We start from the raw sequence: 18,741 nt of genomic DNA on the forward strand, positions 1-18,741 counted from the left end.
TACAGGTAAATTATGACTTGTCTTTTCAAGTAACTTTCATCACGATAGGATTTTGAAAGTTTACCACCATTACTTACTTTTTTAAGAGTAATGATCTGTTGGGTCTCATTTCTGAGATGAGATACAGTGTCTTTCTCCTTTTGAAGATCTTCCCGAAGAGTCTGTCTCCATTCCTTCTCAATCTTCAGATCGGTTTCCAGTTGTGCCCTTGAATGACAAATAATACAGAGACAGCTTAGTGCTCTTTCTCACATGACAGTTGTATGTATTCTTTTTAAGAGTATCTCATTGGTTGATTACTTTCACCTTTGTAATTAAATTCTTCAGATTTTCTTTCACAAATACCTTTTAGAAAACAAGTTCCGTAGCACAAGATTTTCAGATCTCGAATCTCAGTTAATTTGTCAATCACAAAAACCTCTTGTGATCTGTCATTTACTAATTCTACATACGTAAATACTGGACAAGCATGAAAAATGCCTGGAAAGGCACACCATACTATTAAGGCTTGGTTCTGTCTTAGAAATGGAACCATGTTCTGTGCCAAGAGGAAATTTTTACAACAAACTAATGAAAAGTATTGCTCTGATTTAAAAATTACAGCAACCATTAAGTCAATTTAACATCAGTAACAGAGAAATCAATCCTGGTGTCAAGTGCTACTTGACAAGATTACTGTTAGAAGCTGACCCATTACAGAACAGATCTAAGACCAAAGAGACACTGGAGGAAAATCCACACTGTCTGAAAAATGCCAGTTCACATCTGAAAGCACTATTTCATCAGTCAAACAACAGGTGCTAGCTGGAAAAACAAAAGTAGTCAAATTCTCACATTTTAGGAAAGCTTCCCAAAATATTTCAATAATTATTTCTCATAAGCAGATGTTATCAGGTTAGGCATACACTAATAATGCTATAGTTTCTAGTACTTTACATTTTAATTATAATGTTATATCTTAATATTGAGAATATCACAGTATTATTTTAATTTTTTGTGTTAAAATTACTTCTTTCCTCATATGGTTAGCGTTTCCATCTTTAGCCAAATTATTTTCAGGGAAGCAAATTTGAGATTTTATAATTCAAGTTGAAGAGACAAGATACTTCAAAACGGAATTTACAAATTGTTGATAAATACTATTTCACCACAGAGTTAAAGAGAATATGGAGGGACAGGTATATATTGCTAACACTGAGTAAGCAAAGTACAGAGTGCATTGAGTGGCATCATCATCCAGAATCAGAAAAAAACTGAGAAAGCAAAAGGAAAATTGTGATTTTAAGTTATTTTACATATACTGTCAAAACACATGTTGATCACCAAAGGCAGAAACCATAAAGGAAAAAGGGGAAAATATAACTATATAAAAGATACACAATGTCTAAAAAATAAATGATAAAAAATCTACTGTAAAATGCCTGAATGAATAAAACACACTATGAACAAAGTTTAAAAAGAAACTATAACTTAGAAAACATTTTCACTGTATGTGAAAGACCCAGAATAAATACATAAAGAGTTCTTACAAATATTAAAAAACTGAACACCACAGAGGAAAAAAATAGAGGATACGAACTGACAATTCACAACAGAAATACAAAAGGCTATCACTAGTATTCAAAGATATGCAAATTTAAACAATAAAGCACATTTTTTTCAGGCTAAATGATTCCTTGAGGTTAACTGAGATACGATGGTACAGACCTACAGTAATTGATATGATAAAATGTCCATGATGTATCAATAACAGATATAATAAGCAAGATACTAGAGAGTATGTAGCAAGTTTCCTCTTTCTAAAAAGCAAAAATATCTATGCATACCAAGAAGTAATGTTCATCAAAATGTTATAAAGAAGAAATACATGTCCAGGGGATTCCCTGGAGGTCTAGTGGTTAACACTCCACTGCATGGGGTGTGGTGAGTTCAATTCCTGGTTGGGGAGTTAAGAAACCAAAATTTTTTCCATTTTAGTTGAAAAAAGGGAATGTGTTAAAAAAAAAGGAATTTTTTTTTCTCGGACAAAGTCCCAATTGCCTTTTTCTATAGAAACAGTTCCAATTTTTCTCAGCCATCAGGGACTCCTACAATCTCTAAATTGTTAACATGTTTATGCTCTACCAAAATGGCACCAAATGAGAAACAAAATTACTTTCACGGTTTCAGCAGGGACAAATCTCTCTCCCCAGCTCTACCAGCTTCCTATTGTGTAGGTTAGTCCTATTGGGAAGGGCCAGGTCCCTGGAGCATTATTTGGGTCGTCCTTTGGGCAGTGATCAAATACAGGCAGCACTGAAGAATAAATATCAGACTTGTCTTATCTATATTTCTGTCAAACTCTAGAAAAGCAATTCAGTAACACAGATTACTAAAGTTCCAAGATTGTCTTTTATTGGCTGGCAAAGTGTCCCAGTCTTAATTTTCACATTTTTCCATTTTGGCAGGGCACAAGGAATTAAACAAGAAAACCCTTGGCACCATTAATAAACTTGACGACTTAAACGTTCCTTTTGATTTCTGTGGCCAAGAAAGTCCTGAAAGTGCTTTTGTGAAACTTTAAAGGTTAAGAGAAACTGTTTGTTTGTTGAGTGGTTTCTTTTTTCAGGGGGAGGCAGGTAGAAAAACAGGTGGGTTTTAGTTTCACAATGTACAAATGATGCAAGTTTCCAATCAAGGTAATATTTATTCCCTGGCCTAAAGCCTTATTCTATATACCAGCTTCTCCAAATGTTATTTTTATGGTAGATTTAAAAGAAACTTAATTTGGTTCTGGACAAGGTGGAGTAAACACATTTCTACCTATCTGTCCAACTAAGTACAATTAAAAACCCTAGACATTATATATAAACAAATAGAATATTCTGAAAGGGGGAAGAGAAGAAAGTAGACCAGCTAGGAACCCCAGGATTCAAGTAATCACATTGGTGATGAGTGTCCTGAGGCTTCTTTTTGCTTCCTTAAAAGCTCAGACTAGGTGCTGAAAAATCCCACATGCACAAACAGCAATGGGCACAGATGAAAAAAGTCCCAAGGAAAGCCTACTCTCTCCTGCCAAAGAGCCAGGAATAAGCAGCCTAGCATGACAGAAACTTTATTTTAACAATAAATGCCCTATTCCAAAGAAATTTTATTTCACCAATAAATGCCCTAGTCCAAGAAACACCAGAGGAAGAAACCATGCTCACCCCAACCACTGTCAGCAAAAGCCAAGTGGGGAGCATAATTTCTACCTTCACCTGGCAATAATGAGGTATCCTTTCTAATCCACCTGTGGTAGTATCAGAGAAAGCCAAGCAGGGAGGCTGAACTTTAACCACCACCCAGCAGTAACAAGCTATCCCTCCCCGTCCACCTCTGTGATGTTAGTGGAAGCCATATGGAGAGCCTGGACTTCTATATGCATCAGTAACAAGGCACTTCTTACCCTCCACACAAACACTTGGCAAAGGCCAAAGGGAGAGCCCAGATTTCTACCTTTGCTTAGTGTCAGTGAGGTACCTTTTTCACTCTCCTCCAGGATGGTGTCAACAGAGACCAAAAGGGCAGCCTGGATTTCCATTCCCATTTCATGGTAACAAGGTACCACTTTCTCACTCCAGTGTCAATGAGCGGAAAGCACAGATTTCAATCCCTGCCCACTAGTTAGGCACCCTTCTCCATTCCATCCAGAATAGTCCTGGGCTTCTACCCCTACTTGGTATGAAGGGTCAGTGGTCAGTGTCTACATTCCCCTGCTGGTGTGGTTTCAGTGAAGGACGCTAAAACATAAAATTTAAGGAAGATGCAGTCTCATAACATAGCTCCCAAAATGTGCAGAATGCAACTGAAAAACACTTGTTAGACCAAGAGCCAGGAAAAATCTCAGCTGGATAAGAAAAAACGATCAACAGATGACAATATGTCAGATAATTCCAGATGCCGGAATTAACTGACAAGAATTTTAAAGCAACCATCATAAAAATGTTCCCATAACCAATTAAAAATATGCTTAAGGAACCCCCCCACCCTGGTGGAGGAAATCTAAATTGGTGACCCCATATGGAGAGCAGTATGGAGATTCCTTAAAAAAAATAAAAACAGGGTTAGAAAAAACCCCACCTGATCCTGCAATTCCACTTATAGGCATATATCTGGAGAAAATCATAATTCAAAAAGATACCTGCACCCCAGTGTTCACTGCAGCATTATTTACAATAGCCAAGATATGAAATAAACGTAAATGTCCATCAACAGATAAATGAATAAAGAAAATGTAGTATATCTATACAATGGAATATTACTCAGCCATAAAAGAGAATGAAATAATGCCATCTGCAGTAACAGGAATGGACCTAGAGATTATCATACTAAGTGAGGTAAGCCAAAGACAAAATATCATATGGTATCAGTTACATGTGGAATCTTGGGGGGAGAGGGGGCGGAAAGCAACTTACATGCAAAACAGAAATAGACCCACAGACACTGAGAACAAGCTTGTGATTACTGAAGGGGAAAGGTGGGAAGGGGGTGGTAAATTAAAATTTGGGGATTAACATACACACTACTATATATACAACAGATAACCGACAAGGTCTCACTGTATAGCACAGGGAACTATACTCAATATCCTGTAATAACCTGTAAAGGAAAATAATCCAAAAAATATATATACATGAATAACTGAATCATTTTGCTCTACGCATAAAACACAACATTTTAAATCAACTGTAGTTCGATAAAATACAGAACAAAAAATTCCCAAAATGTAATTTCCTCCTCTTGAAAATTCCCTCTCCTGCCCAGATTGTGACCTAGACTTCCGACTATCATTTAAAATAAAGTTTATGTTTTATCTCCTCTGGGAAAAAAGAATATGCTTGAAACAAATTAATGAATAAGAAGTTCTGGAAGGAAAGAAGGAAATTTTGGAAGAAAAAAAGAATCAAATGGAAATCTTAAGAACTGAAAAATACAATAATCTCAATGAATGGGATTCATTCATACACACATACATGCAATGAATCTCAGTGAATGACAGGAAAAGATGAGGAAAGAAAGAACTTCCAAACAGAACAACAGGGGCTTCCCTGGTAGCTCAGTGGTCAAGAATTTGCCTGCCAATGCAGGACACAGGGGTTTGATCCCTGATCTGGGGAGATCCCACAAGTAACTAAGCCTTGTGCGCCACCAACTACTGAGCCTGTGCTCCAGAACCCGGGAGCTCCAACTACGGAGACCATATGCCACAAGGACTGAAGCCTGCGCCCCCTAGAGCCCGTGCTCTGCAACAAGGGAAGCCACGGCAACGAGAAGCCCAGGCACGGCAGCTAGAGAAAAGCTAGCACAGCAAGGAGGACCCAGCAGGGCCAAAAATAAATAAATAAATTTTAAAAAGAAAGAAACAGAACAACAGAGACTACCCAAACTGAACAACAGAAAGAAAACTGACTAAAAAAAAAAAGAATAGTGTCAGGGTCCTGTAGGACCATTAACAAAAAATCTAACATTTAGGATATCAGAGTCCCAGAAAGGAGAGGAGAAAGCAGATGGAACTGAAAAAAACAGAAAAAATCTGAAGAAATAATGGCTGAAGTTTTTCCAAATCTGACAAACATAAGCCTAATAATCGAAGAAGCTGACCAAAGCTGAAATAGCATAAATCCAAAGACAGAATCTTCAGAGTGATTAGAAGAACAATGATTCATTCTACTTTTCATCAGAAATTATGAAGACCAAAAGAAAGTGGTACAACAACTTTCAAGTCCTGAAAGAAAATAACTGTCAACTCAGAATTATATTCTGAAACTACCCTTCAAAATAAAGTTGAAATCAAGACCTCAGATGAAAGAAAACTAAGGAAGTTTGCTGCCAATAGACCTACCCTAGAGGAATGGCTAAATGAACTTCTTCAGACACAAAGAAGGAAAACTTGGGGCATCATGAAGAAAGAAAGAACAATAGAAAGTTTTCTAAATTATGTTTAATGGTTGAAGCACAAATTATATCACTGTCTGATGTGGTTCTCGATATAATATAGGGGAAATATTTAAGCAAATTATATTGTAAAAAAGGGAGTGTAAAAAGGTCTAAGTGGAAGTAAAGCTCCCACATTTCCCTCAAAGTAGTAAACTGTTGATATCAGTAGTGAAAAGTTGCCAATATATAACACAATGTCCAGAATAACCACTTTTAAAAATCTATACAAAGAGATACAATTAAAGATACTACGGATAAATCAAAAAGGAATTCTAAATAATGTTCAAGTAACCCATGAGAAGGCAGGAAAAATTGAATACAGGAATGAAAACAGAAAAAATAAAACAGTAGATTTAAGCTCTAATATATCAACAATTACACTAAATGCAAATGGGCTAAATATATCATTAAGAGAGAGATTGGCAGAATGGATTAAAAAACATGCACTATAGGAAACTTACTTCAAATATAATGAAACAAATTAGGCTGAAAATAAAAAGATGGAAGATATACATAACATTGATCTTTTGTTTACTACATGAAAACATTAGTCAGAAGAAAGCAGGAGTGGCTCTGTTAATATGAGATATAGTAGATTTCAGAGCAAATAAAATTACCAGAGACAATAAAGGAACATTATAAAATGATAAAAGGTCAATTCACCAAGAAGACAAAGAAATGCTAAATGTGTAGGCAACAAACAGATTTCCAGAATACAAGAGGCCAAAACTGATAGGACTGAAAGTAGAGATACACAAATCCACAATTATAGTTAGGATATTTCAACAAATCCTCTCTTGATAATTGATAGAACCACTAAACAGAAAATCATCAAGAATAGAAAAGAACAACACCTCAACCAATGGATTTTTAAAATTAATTTTTATTGGAGTATAGTTGCTTTTTAAGCAATGGATTTAAAGGTAGCTTAGCAAGTAACACATCATACCTGGTAAGTGATATTGCTTATTGATGTTACACATGAACTGCATAGTCCATGGGGTCACAAAGAGTTGGACACAACTGAGCGACCTTCACTTTCTTCAAACATAATGTTTAACAATTTTCTATTGCTGTTTTGCTGTTTTCTTTAATAACAAAAGTGATACATATTTCTTGGGGTAAAAAAGTACTGATCTAAAAAAGTAAAAAGTAATTTTACTCTTACTATCAATTTGCCATTACTGTCAATATGCCATTACTCCCTTGAGATAATCATTTTCCAGAATCTGTATTCTTTTTTTTTTCCGCTGTGTGGCATGTGGGACTTTAGTTCCCCAACTGGGATAAAATCCAAGCTCACTGCAGTGGAAGCATGGAGTCTTAATCATTGGATCGCCAGGGAAGTCCCCAGAATCTATATTTTTAGAACTTTTCTTCACATAAATACACACCTATGCAATTTTAATTTTATAAAAAATGGGATAAAACTTCACCTACAGCTTGTTTTTTTGGCATCTTTCCTAGCTGGTAATATGTAGATCTATCAAATGAAGTACTAAATAAATAAAAATATTCTCAGAAAACATCATGTTCTTTGATAATACAAACTCTGTGGAGTTACAAAGGTCTATTACACTCAGTATTTAGAAACATAATGGCCATCAGATTAATGCTGAACAACCAGAAAGAATAAAACTCTCCATGAGCAAGAAGATAGCAAGACGGTTGAAAGTAACTCTATAAACAATAAAGGGAGCAAAAACATAAGTCTTATCACAACTGTGCTTTCTAGTTTTGTTTTGCTTTTTTTTTTTTTTTGGAAGGAAAACTCTACAATCTAGCCAGCATCGTTAAATAAATGAAAATACAGGTTTTCTTCCATTGCATGCAAAGAAAGGAGGAGGAAAAGAGGGGGAAATTATATTAACACAGGTATTTACTTCCAAGTAAAATACTCACAGCTGTTTCTCCTTTTGGGAGATTTGTTTCTGCAGACTGTCCAATTTACTCTGATACTCTTGTAGATATTTCTTGTCCTCATCTTCAATTTCCATTTGCGCCTTCTCTGCTTGCTGCAATCTGGTGTAATTCAAATCAACTTTGGGTAAAACTGAGGCTAGAACTAGGGTGTAAAAGGGTGAAGAAGACAAATAAAAGAAAAACGGGGAAATAGAAACATTTCTAAATGAAAACAAAGTTTGGGGAAAAACTCACAAACTCAAACGTGAAAGAGCCACACAATGTCTAGAAATTGTTTTGTGATTTTTTTCAATACATAATATGCCCAGAATACTATATTCAATTTTGCTTTATTTCTTGTTCGTAATTAACAATGCAAAGCAATATAGCCTTTACCACTTATGTAAAGCATAAGATGTTAATTTTCAAAGTATAATACGTGCATTACTGCCTTTTTACAAAACCATGAAAAGTATAGCACTTATGTCTACACTAGGTGAAGAAGCCACATTGTTATATATTATGCTAGGATGTGTATGCCAGGAATCAAGTGTGCTACAAGGCCAAGAGCAAAGACCTGCAATTGCTTCAAATTACAGTCAAGTCCTCCCTATAGAATCTTTATGCACTTACTGAAGTATGCCAATGCTATGTGTGTGTATATGTATGTATTTTAGGATTCAAAAGAATTTAGTACTAGTTGGCAACATTCGCTAGAGATCATTTTTGCTCCTCATCACTGAATTTTTAAAATTAGCTTAAAATGTGGATTTTTTTTTCTCCTTTTATTTATGTCATTGCTTCTCCTTGTGCTCAGCTCCACTCCCTGTCTGCTACGGCCACCTAGGGTTTCTTAGATTTAACATCACTACTTGTATAAGAAAACATCTCCCAAGAATTCAAGGGACATTAAGTCCTTGAAGGGAATCGTAAGAGAAATTTCTGTTCAACTAGCCAAAAAAGTTACCTCTTTTCTTCTTTAAAATCCATGCCCATGCGGCAACCCTCACACAATCCAAAAGTATAAAGGCCACTTTCAAAGAAAAGAGAGTAACATTCAAGTTATCTCTAAATCTAAATTTAAAATATTAAGATGGGGAGACGGGATACCCAAGCTTTTCTCAAAGGGTGCGGGAATAAAAAAAAAAGTCAGAGTGAGGTAGGCCGTGAAGTTGTGCTATTATAGAAGAGGGCTAAGAGGAACTGGAAAGTCAAGGAGCTAAAGCGTAAGATGATGGCCAATCTGAGTTATAAACTATTTTAAAACGTACTCAAAAATCAGTAAAGGAGCTAGTAAATAAAGAGTGGGCCAATGGGGAAAAAAAACTGTGCCAACAAATTACGAAACCAAAGGATAACTTATTATTAAACAATTTTTATATTTTTCATCAAAAAGTAGCTAAAAAGATAAAAGTGCATTTGAAAATTCTGACCTCCAAAGGGTCAATACTCAAATAAGCCCTTGTGCACAAGGTTTGAGGAATGTGTTTTTGGAAATCCAAGTGCACCCACTCTGCTTTATGGCAATGTACTACCACAGCAGCTGATCAAAAAGTGTACAGGGTTCCTTTCAGAATACATAATAGCGTAAATTATTTTTCGATTTAATATATTATAAAAATGTTGATTCTTTTCCAGTCTGTTTAAATACAAGTGGTTTTCAGAAAGATATATCTTTGACCAGCTTATACTGGTCCTGAGTGTCACTGCTGGCACATTTCACCAATGACATTGCAATTGTTCTAGTTTGAGTTAACAAATCATTGTCACTTCATAATGGAATGGACAGAAATCAAAGACAGAAAAAGGTAATAAAGATGTCCAAAATGTAAAAATGGGGATAAAGAAAACAAAAAAGAAAAAAGAAGAAAGAGGATGTCAATAAAAGAATATTCATGTCAATAAAGCATTAATAGTTATGTTTTTCATAAGTAGATTCAAAGAAAGCAATGATAAGACATATGTTGACACCAACATGACAGGTCAATGGAAATACATTACATTTTCCAACAATAAAAGTGAAAAATGCCAATATAAAACAATTCAATTTAAACAAAATTATTTCTTGGGTGGGGTTGAGGGTCATCCTAGCTCAAAGAAACACACCTGAACTGCCAACTCAGAGAGCTTGATTTCAGATAGAGATGGTGAATGACAGGGATATGACAATCCATATGCATGGAAATCAATCAGGGATAATTCAATCACGGATTTTGTTCCTTTTTCACTTTTTCGAGATTTTGTTTGTGTATTTGTCTTATGTAATACATTAAAACATATAAAATTGCCAATATTAGGCCTTTCTAAAAAAATCTACAAAATGGCAAAGACAAATGAATCAGGCTAATATAAAGCAACTTGATTCCATGCAACAACCAAAACAAAAAAGGCAAAATTCTGCTGGGCTTTAAAAAAAAAAAAGTCCTGATCTAAACTTTCCTAATGGTCTTTGTGGCAGGTGTCAGAGTTGAATACAGAGAAGGGGGGAGAGAGAAAGTAAAAAAGAAACTAGGAGTGAGAATGCTGTACCTTTGTTCCAGCTGTCTCATGGCTGCAGTAATTTTACTGGTTTTCTCTTCTAGTCGGGCAATTATTTCATTTTTTTCTTTCAAACCATCTTCAGAACCCTATTTAGAAAAAACATAAAAGCTACAGTGGCTTTGAATTTTTTAAACCCAGATATGTATAAGCTTTGTATACCATTTTGCTATGGGGTTGTTATTTTGAAACGACCAGCCTTTGTTTACAGATTAAAATATTCCTAGATGCACTTCTAAGTTCACAGTAGCACTATTCACCATAGCCAAAACATAGAAATAACCCAAAAGTCCATCGAAAGATGAATGCATAAAGATGTGGCATATTTATACAGTGAAATACGACTCAGCCATCAAAAAAAGAATGAAATAATTCCATTTCCAACAACTCGGATACAACTATCATACTAAGTGAAGGAAGTCAGAAAGAGAGAGACAAATACCATGTCATCTCTTATATGCAGAATATAAAATATGGCACAAATGAACATATCTATGAAACAGACTCACAGACACAGAGAACGTATTTTTCACTGCCAAGTGTGTGGGTGGAGGAGATGGACGGCATGTCTGGGGTTAGTAAATGCAAACTATTACACATAGACTGGATAAACAACAAAGTCCTCTGTATAGCACAGGGAACTATATTCAATATCCTGGGATAAACTGTAATGGAAAAGAATATAAAAAAGAATGTATTTATATAGATATATGTGTGTGTGTGTGTGTGTAAATAAGTCACTTTGTTTATACAGCAGAAATTAACACAACACAGTAAATCAACCATACTTCAGTTAAAAAACAATAAATTAAAAATAAAATACTCCTAGATCTAAAGCAGTACTACTATTAGTCTTCATTTAAAATGTAATAAAGGGGGCATTCCCTGGCAGTCCAGTGGTTAAGACACTGAGCTTTCACTGCTGAGAACATGGGTTCAGTCCCTGGTTGGGGAACTAAGATCCCATAAATCATGCAGTGCCGTCAAGAAAAAAATACATTAATAATAAAGGGGAAAAAACCCCTCACCCTTCAGTGTTTTCAGAAGATGGCAGAATAAACTCTTGGAAAATACACTGATTTTTTCAAATTAAATTGTAAAAGGATTCTGGCAACATGTCTACTTAACAGCAACATCATTTTATCAGAAAACTCATAACAATTACAGTAAAGCATTTCAATCAAAATTAACTCTCTCAGGACTATACTATGCAAAGAAATTTATAAAAATGTCCTGCATATTTTGATTAAAATGTCCCAAAAGATTTAATCTTCATCTGTTAACCTGTCAACATCAAGAAACAAATTCAGGTGATTTTTGTCTGTTCTTTGACATTACTACATTTCTTCAGCTTCCATTTAGGAAAAACGCCACTGATTTTTACTAATAAAATGGCACAATTACAATGAATTCATCTCTTCAAAATCAAACCCTTCATAAAAATATTCATTCTTAATTCATATAACAAGAAATTCCAAGATTTTAAGAATATTCCTTACCTGCAACTTCTGATACGTTTCTATGTTAATTGCTTTAACCTCCTCCAGTTGTTGTCGAAGGCCTATCAGAGTATCTTGTTTCTCATGGATATCTTTCTCCAACAACTTCATGGCAAGTTCAATCTCATGTTTCATACTAACTTGTACTGCCAGCTCATTCTCCACGTCCTGCAATTCAACACAGCCTCAGCTCACACACGATTTCAGGGTGTCAAAGTCAGATACACAACAGTTAATCAGACCAAGATTCACTATGCAGACTACTGCTTTTGAGTTAAAAGCCCCATTAAACGAAATCAGCTAGGCCCTATAACAACATTCTATATTTTCAAAGGCACATTTTGTTAAATGAAAGCATTTTACAAATTCTATTAATTATCACTATTCTACTGGCTAAAGAATTACGGACTTTTAAGCCTCATAAACTCGGTATTAATTTTCCTTAAAGAAATGACATAGTCCATATAAGGCCAGAGGTAAATCAAAAACACCATTTCACAAAGTTTTATTTCTTTTCCTAAAGAATTTTATGAGAGGATCTTAAGACAAATGTCTCTTGATTCTCTTTTTGACCTGGGTTGGTTACACATGTATTTAGAATCCATTGAGCTACATATTGGTATTTTTCTGCTGATATTTCATAACTTAAAAGGTTAAAAAATAAGTTAACTTTAAATAAGACTTTACTGTTTGGATATTGATATCTGAATACATCACTCTATTCTATTTTCTGTAACGCTGGTCACAATGCACTATTTCCCAAACAGACTATAACACTGTTTAAAAACACTGCTTATAAAACAGACACAGTGGGAGTTTAAAAAGTTAGAAGGCATTAAGGGAATGAGATTGCTATCTCACGCCAAGGAAAGTAAGTCTGATAAAGATTTTAACCAGCGCTTACGGGGAAATTATTATCATATTTGCTAATGTAACTGTAATGCAACCTACTTGTCTTAACTGAGATTCATCTCGAAGCTGCCTTCTGGCTTCATTATACATTTCATCTAGCCCTTGCCTGGAATGCTTATATGTTTGAAGCTCAGTTTCCACATCTACTTTGGTAACCTAGGACAAAAACATAAAATGTTTTACTCTATACAGAATGTGTTGCCATGCCTTCCCCAGGGGATCTTCCCAACCCAGGGATCAAACCCAAGTCTCTTATGTCTCCTTCACTGGCAGGCGGGTTCTTTACCACTAGTGCCATCTGATAAATCCATTCTATGATCACTTCTATTAGTTAATACAGCACAGAAATATCCAGTCTATGCAAAAGCCCTCAAAGTGGCCATTTCTGATGCAAGTCAATCTGTTTGTAATCAGTCTATACTTACCTCTAGGTGCTGCTGTGTTTTCATTAAAATCAATTTATTTTCACTTCGTAATTGATGATTTTCTTCTTGGAGTTTAATGATATTATTCTTTGCTATTGCTAACTAAAAATAAAATGAGGAATAAAAAAAAGATTTTAAACATCTTTATTTATACTTGCTTTACAGGTTACGTTCATGGCTATGCACAACAGAAGATAAAATTCTAAAACTTGTAAAATGTCTCTCACATCTACAGAAATTTTCATAAGAAAAATGCTTTTATCCCAAGATACCACCTAAAGAAATTGTATTTCTATTTCCTTTTGTTAGTCAAATAGTATGTCAGCTGGAACATATTGTTTATATGACTTACAATGTGTCCTGAATACAAAACGCATGAATAAGCATATGAAGAATTATATGCTAAACAATAAGACAACTGTTTATATGTTAAACAATAAGACTTGTGCAAAACAAAACACTTGTGCAAAAACAACAACATCTATAAGGAAAGTTGTGCTATAATTGAAAATGTAATACAGACATTCATGATAACTAAACAGGGCACCCTAGTGAAATCTGGGCACAATGAGTGACAGCTCTCACCACCAGAGTTAAGTATGAATGAAATTAAATATGAATGGCTAAGTGACTTGGCTCTGAAGCCTAAAAGGAAAAAACGGATTCTAGGAGCAGAAAGCAGAAACCAATCCCCAATGCTGGCTTGCAAATAAATTTCTCAACACTTTGTCAGAAACGCAACTTCAACTTCACAGTGCTCCTAAGGTCAAGAAGAGGCACAAACAAGTGAGTAGCTCTCGCCAATGGTCCCAATCTATCACACTATCAAACGGTCCTAAACTATCAAAATGAAAACTCATACAAACAATCACGTGCTTGCTGGTTTGGGACAACTGGGTCAGTTCTAAAAGAATGTGGATCCTAATTAACATGGAAAACAGAATTCATAGTTCTAATAACGTATTTCTTCCTGGAGCCTAAGTAATTCTGAAAATGGAAAGCAATCCTATGGTTAAGTGAAAGTCACTCAGTCATGTCTGACTCTTTGTGACCCCATGGACATAGCCCACCAGGCTCCTCTGTCCGTGGAATTTTCCAGGCAAGAGTAGGTAGCCACTTCCTTCTGCAGGGGAATCCCAACCAAGGGATCAAACCTATGTCTCTCGTATTGCAGGCAGATTCTCTACTGTCTGAGCTACTAGGGAAGCCCCTGTGGTAATTCTGTGGCTAGCCTGTTTTGTTTTTTTTTTTTATCTCAAAAGCAACGTGGCATGTGTGTGTGCTCAGCTGTCTCCAACTCTTTGCGACCCCATGGACTGCAGCCTGCCAGGCTCCTCTGTCCAAGGGATTTCCCAGGCAAGAATAATGGAGTGGGTTGCCATTTCCTTCTTCAAGGGATCTTCCTGACCCAGGGATCAAACCCACGTCTGTCTTGCATCTCCTGCATCGGCAGGCAGATTCTTTACCACTGAGCTACCTGCAAAGCCCCAAAGCATTACCATACATAAAACAGACAGCCAATGGGAATTTGCTCTATGGCTCAGGAAATTCAAACAGGGACTCTGTATTAATAACCTAGAGGGGTGGGATGGGGAGGGAGACTCAAAAGGGAGGGGATGTATGCATATCAATGGCTGATTCATGCTGAGGTTTGACAGAAAACAACAAAATTCTCTAAAGCAAATATCCTTCAATTAAAAAACAAATAAATTTTTAAAAAGAGAGAGATGTGAGGGAGTTCCTTGGTGGCCTAGTGGTTAGGACTCGGCACTGTCACTGCCGTGGCACTGGCTCAAACCCTGACCGGGGAACTGAGATTCTGCAAGATGTATGGCATGGCCAAAACAGTTTTTTTAAAGTTAAAACAGAGCTGAGATAAATTTCTGATTTGCAACCACTAAATAGCTACTTTGACAATGCAGAAAACCAGAGTATATCAGATGAGTTTCACACATGGGAGGCTAGAGAAAGGGTGGTCATGATCATGGAGTGATGCTTGAAAGGAAAAGTAATCTGAATACGGGAATAAGGGGGACAGGATCATTATAATGGGAATTTCTAACTATAGGTGATTCCACTATTTAAATATAGGTCATCCAAGTCAAGAAATGAGATTCACAGTTTATTTATAGAAGAGTTTGTATGCATTGCATTTGGGGGCTCATTTCTAGAAGTTGGGTATCTCAAATAATTCACAGATTCACCTGAGGACTTGCCCGAGAATAATATATGGTTTCTCTAGAACTTATGATGATCAGTTACAACTATTTCATCATAATGATGAAAATGTGTTTGTGTGTGTGCTCACACGTGTATTCAGACTTAAAATGGAAAAGATCGCCAATACTAGGTCCTTGAAAGACAATTATCCATGGCTGGGTTACAATACCTCTTCAATCAGCTTAGTATTTGACTTTTCTAACGAGTCAACTCTTGAATGGAGACTGCTGACTGTGCTGCTGAAATTGATAAAGAAAAAACTCATTCAGAATCACACAAACTCACAAAGGCAAGAAAAAATTTGTTATCCTGGACTCATCATGTTGACTGACATGCACCAACTGCCTTGTCTGAATTTTTTATTGCCACACTTACACATGAAGTCCTCTAAAGTAGGAAAAATGAATTTCTGAACCAGCAAAATGACATAAACTTTCACCTTTTTGCTCGAGGGTTGAGTGATAAGTCTGAAATTCTATTCTCAAATGTCTCTGAAGATTCTATTTAAAAATATAGCTCTCATTTTCTGCTGAAAATCAATTATTTTCAATAATTTTCTGTATTCTTAATTTCCATTCACTCTCTATCCCCTCAACCCCTTTTCAAATGCTTATAAAAAAGGAATAGGGTTAAGATGACCTAAAAGGGGGGGAAAAAAAACTTAGGACAATATCCAAATGTATTAAGCATCTATGTGTCCATAATACTTACTTCAGTTGTCTATTTAATTCTTCAACATAATTCTTCTGGTCTAATATTGCAGCAATTTGAACATTCCTAGAGGAGGAGGGGAAAGCAGCTTTTAGTTAACTGGAAAGGGATCTACTGGGTGGCCAAAAAAACAAACAAGAAATACACAAAAGGTCTAAATCATCTAAAACTGCTGTGAAACCATAACAGTAAAACATTTCAGTTCAGTTCAGTTGCTCAGTCATGTCCAGCTCTTTGCGATTCCATGGACTGCAGCACACCAGGCTTCCCTGCCCAACATTATCTTGCCTTTCAAATAAAATTCAACAATCTTTATAATCAAATAGCAGTAAGCTATGAACTAAAAAACTATTAACCTTTGTTAAATAAATTACATGCTAATATTAAACAATACCATTAGTATATTTTTTAATTTTTTGCATTTATTTAAGAAATATATTTGACATATGAAGTGTAAATTTAAAGTATACAACATGTTAATCTAATACATTTATATACTGTGATGGACTGCCATTGTAGCAATAATTAGCACCTCTCATATTACATAATTATCTTTTCTCTTTAGTAGACCAAATAAGTTTATTTTAAACACAACTGTCTTAAATAAACCAGTATTTGTAAGTTCATGAGTAATAAACTTATATCTCTTTTTATCACAGAAATGAGAGTTGACAATTAAAATGGGTCTCTGGGGAATTCCCTGGCAGTTCAGTGGTTAGGATTCTACATTCCCACTGCCAAGGGCCTGGGTTTGATAGCTGGTTGGGGAACTAAAATCCCATAAGCCTTGAAGCACAACCAAAAAATAAATAAATAAAAAATAAAATGGGTCTCTGAACTAATGGTACGACCAAAAGTCATACTTCAGACTAAAATACAGTATGTGAAATACGAAAATCATACCTTTCTTTATTTCCAATATCCTCTTCATTCTTTAAATACATTGAAAAATCAATCACTCCAACCTGAAATAAAGTTATTCTTAGAGAGTAGAAATACTAGAAGTACCTCCAAAATACAACTGATTTTCATCCTTAATTTTTCTCTAGTGTTTAACAGCACTGTTTACACCTGGATCAAAGAGGAAGAGTACAAACTGAAAATACTATGCCTTTGGCACCAGCCGTTTTAACTTACTTGTGAATCTAAATCTTCTCCCTTTACACACAGATTAGCATCTATCACATTCAGGCCAACCAGCAGCCCGACAATTACTGCTCCCTCTTCTTCCATCATTAGTGCATGATACTCATAGAATTCACTGTGAAATGAAAATAATAAAAACTGTAAATCACAAATTTATTTCAAAAACTAACTTGTAAAATCTCAATACCTTATAACAAGCATGGAACCAATATTAAGTGAGGTATTTTAAAATTAGCCTTTCTATACATGAATAACTTAAAATTTTGAGATATAAATGTCTGTAAAGAAAATGTAAAAGAAAAAGACTTAAGGAGATAAAAGAGGAAAAGGAAATTTGAGTGAGAGAAAAGAGAAGCAAGAGAGATTTTAAAAGAAAAGGCATCACTGAGGCCTGGAATATTTATGACTCTCAAAAGACATAGTGATGGCTGCTAATCTGATAACAGTACTTTTCAATACGGTTGCATTTTCTTCCCAGGATTTATCAAGACTCTTGGGATAAAGACTAAGTGGCAAAATGAACATATGAAACATTTCAAGTCAATTCATTTGGTATATATATATTACAAGTGCTCTTAACGCTGCTAAGTCACTTCAGTCGTGTCCGACTCTGTGCGACCCCATAGACGGCAGCCCACCACGCTCCCCCATCCCTGGGATTCTCCAGGCAAGAACACTGGAGTGGGTTGCCATTTCCTTCTCCAATGCATGAAAGTGAAAAGCGAAAGTGAAGTCGCTCAGTCGTGTCTGACTCTTCGAGACCCCATGGACTGCAGCCCACGAGGCTTCTCCGCCCATGGGATTTCCCAGGCAAGAGTACTGGAGTAGGGTGCCATTGCCTTCTCCGAGTGCTCTTAATATCTATCCATAAAGATATTTATGGATATCTAAATCCAAAAACAATGTTCAAACAAAAGACTTGTGAAAGAAATAGGATAGTCTAAAAACAAAGACTTGACAACTAATGCTCAGGATTCTAGTTATCACCGTCTGATGACTTCCTCAAGAAGTCCCATGTATATTGTTTAATCACTTTAATTAACCTTTAGAATATGATTGAGAAATTGAAGGTGTTTAAAAGTATGCTTATTCTCATTTAACAAATGTGAAAACCAAGACATACCACTGAAGTCAAGAGTAAAATCAAAAATGACCAGATTCTCCAGAACATCACAGAGGCACTCTGAGAAAACAAGGCCAAATGGAGGGGCTGACGTAGGCTCACTCCTTCTGAAAACTAGTCTCCTTGCTTCGAAAGTCTGTCTTAAACATTTGTCCTTCCATTTAAATAGACAGTTTAAAAAATACCCACAATACAGCCAAAGCAGTGGTCTGGATATTTAAGATCTAAAAAGAAACCTCTTGAATTAAAGCCTCAAATTTCAATACAAATTTCTATTCATAGAATTAACTGTAACTTTAAAAATTAA

At 35.6% G+C, this 18,741-nt stretch overlaps 1 protein-coding gene across 10 annotated transcripts in view; it reads right to left on the reverse strand.

Moving 5' to 3' along the window:
* The window catches only part of RUFY2 (RUN and FYVE domain containing 2), a 43,512-nt gene that overhangs the window by 14,405 nt on the left and 10,366 nt on the right, over nt 1–18,741 (reverse strand). For 3 of the 10 annotated variants that reach the window (XR_011252986.1, XM_069571827.1, XM_069571825.1), the window contains exons 5-14: nt 17,303–17,426; nt 17,069–17,130; nt 16,166–16,231; nt 15,624–15,693; nt 13,235–13,336; nt 12,849–12,965; nt 11,898–12,065; nt 10,390–10,487; nt 7,861–7,980; nt 78–207 (exon numbers count right to left, since the gene is read on the reverse strand). Coding sequence is in view for 7 of the 10 variants with exons in the window: in XM_069571827.1 (XP_069427928.1) it covers nt 78–207; nt 7,861–7,980; nt 10,390–10,487; nt 11,898–12,065; nt 12,849–12,965; nt 13,235–13,336; nt 15,624–15,693; nt 16,166–16,231; nt 17,069–17,130; nt 17,303–17,426 (1,057 nt within the window). In the remaining 3 variants the exon portion in view is untranslated. Of the gene's footprint in view, nt 1–77; nt 208–7,860; nt 8,024–8,191; nt 9,630–10,389; nt 10,488–11,897; nt 12,066–12,848; nt 12,966–13,234; nt 13,337–15,623; nt 15,694–16,165; nt 16,232–17,068; nt 17,131–17,302; nt 17,427–18,741 lie in introns of those variants that run through there. The other 7 variants (XM_069571830.1, XM_069571831.1, XM_069571829.1 and 4 more) reach the window with 3 other exon arrangements.

The sequence above is a fragment of the Ovis canadensis genome, chromosome 25, assembly GCF_042477335.2.
Source record: "Ovis canadensis isolate MfBH-ARS-UI-01 breed Bighorn chromosome 25, ARS-UI_OviCan_v2, whole genome shotgun sequence".
NCBI classification, from domain to species: Eukaryota; Metazoa; Chordata; class Mammalia; order Artiodactyla; family Bovidae; genus Ovis; species Ovis canadensis.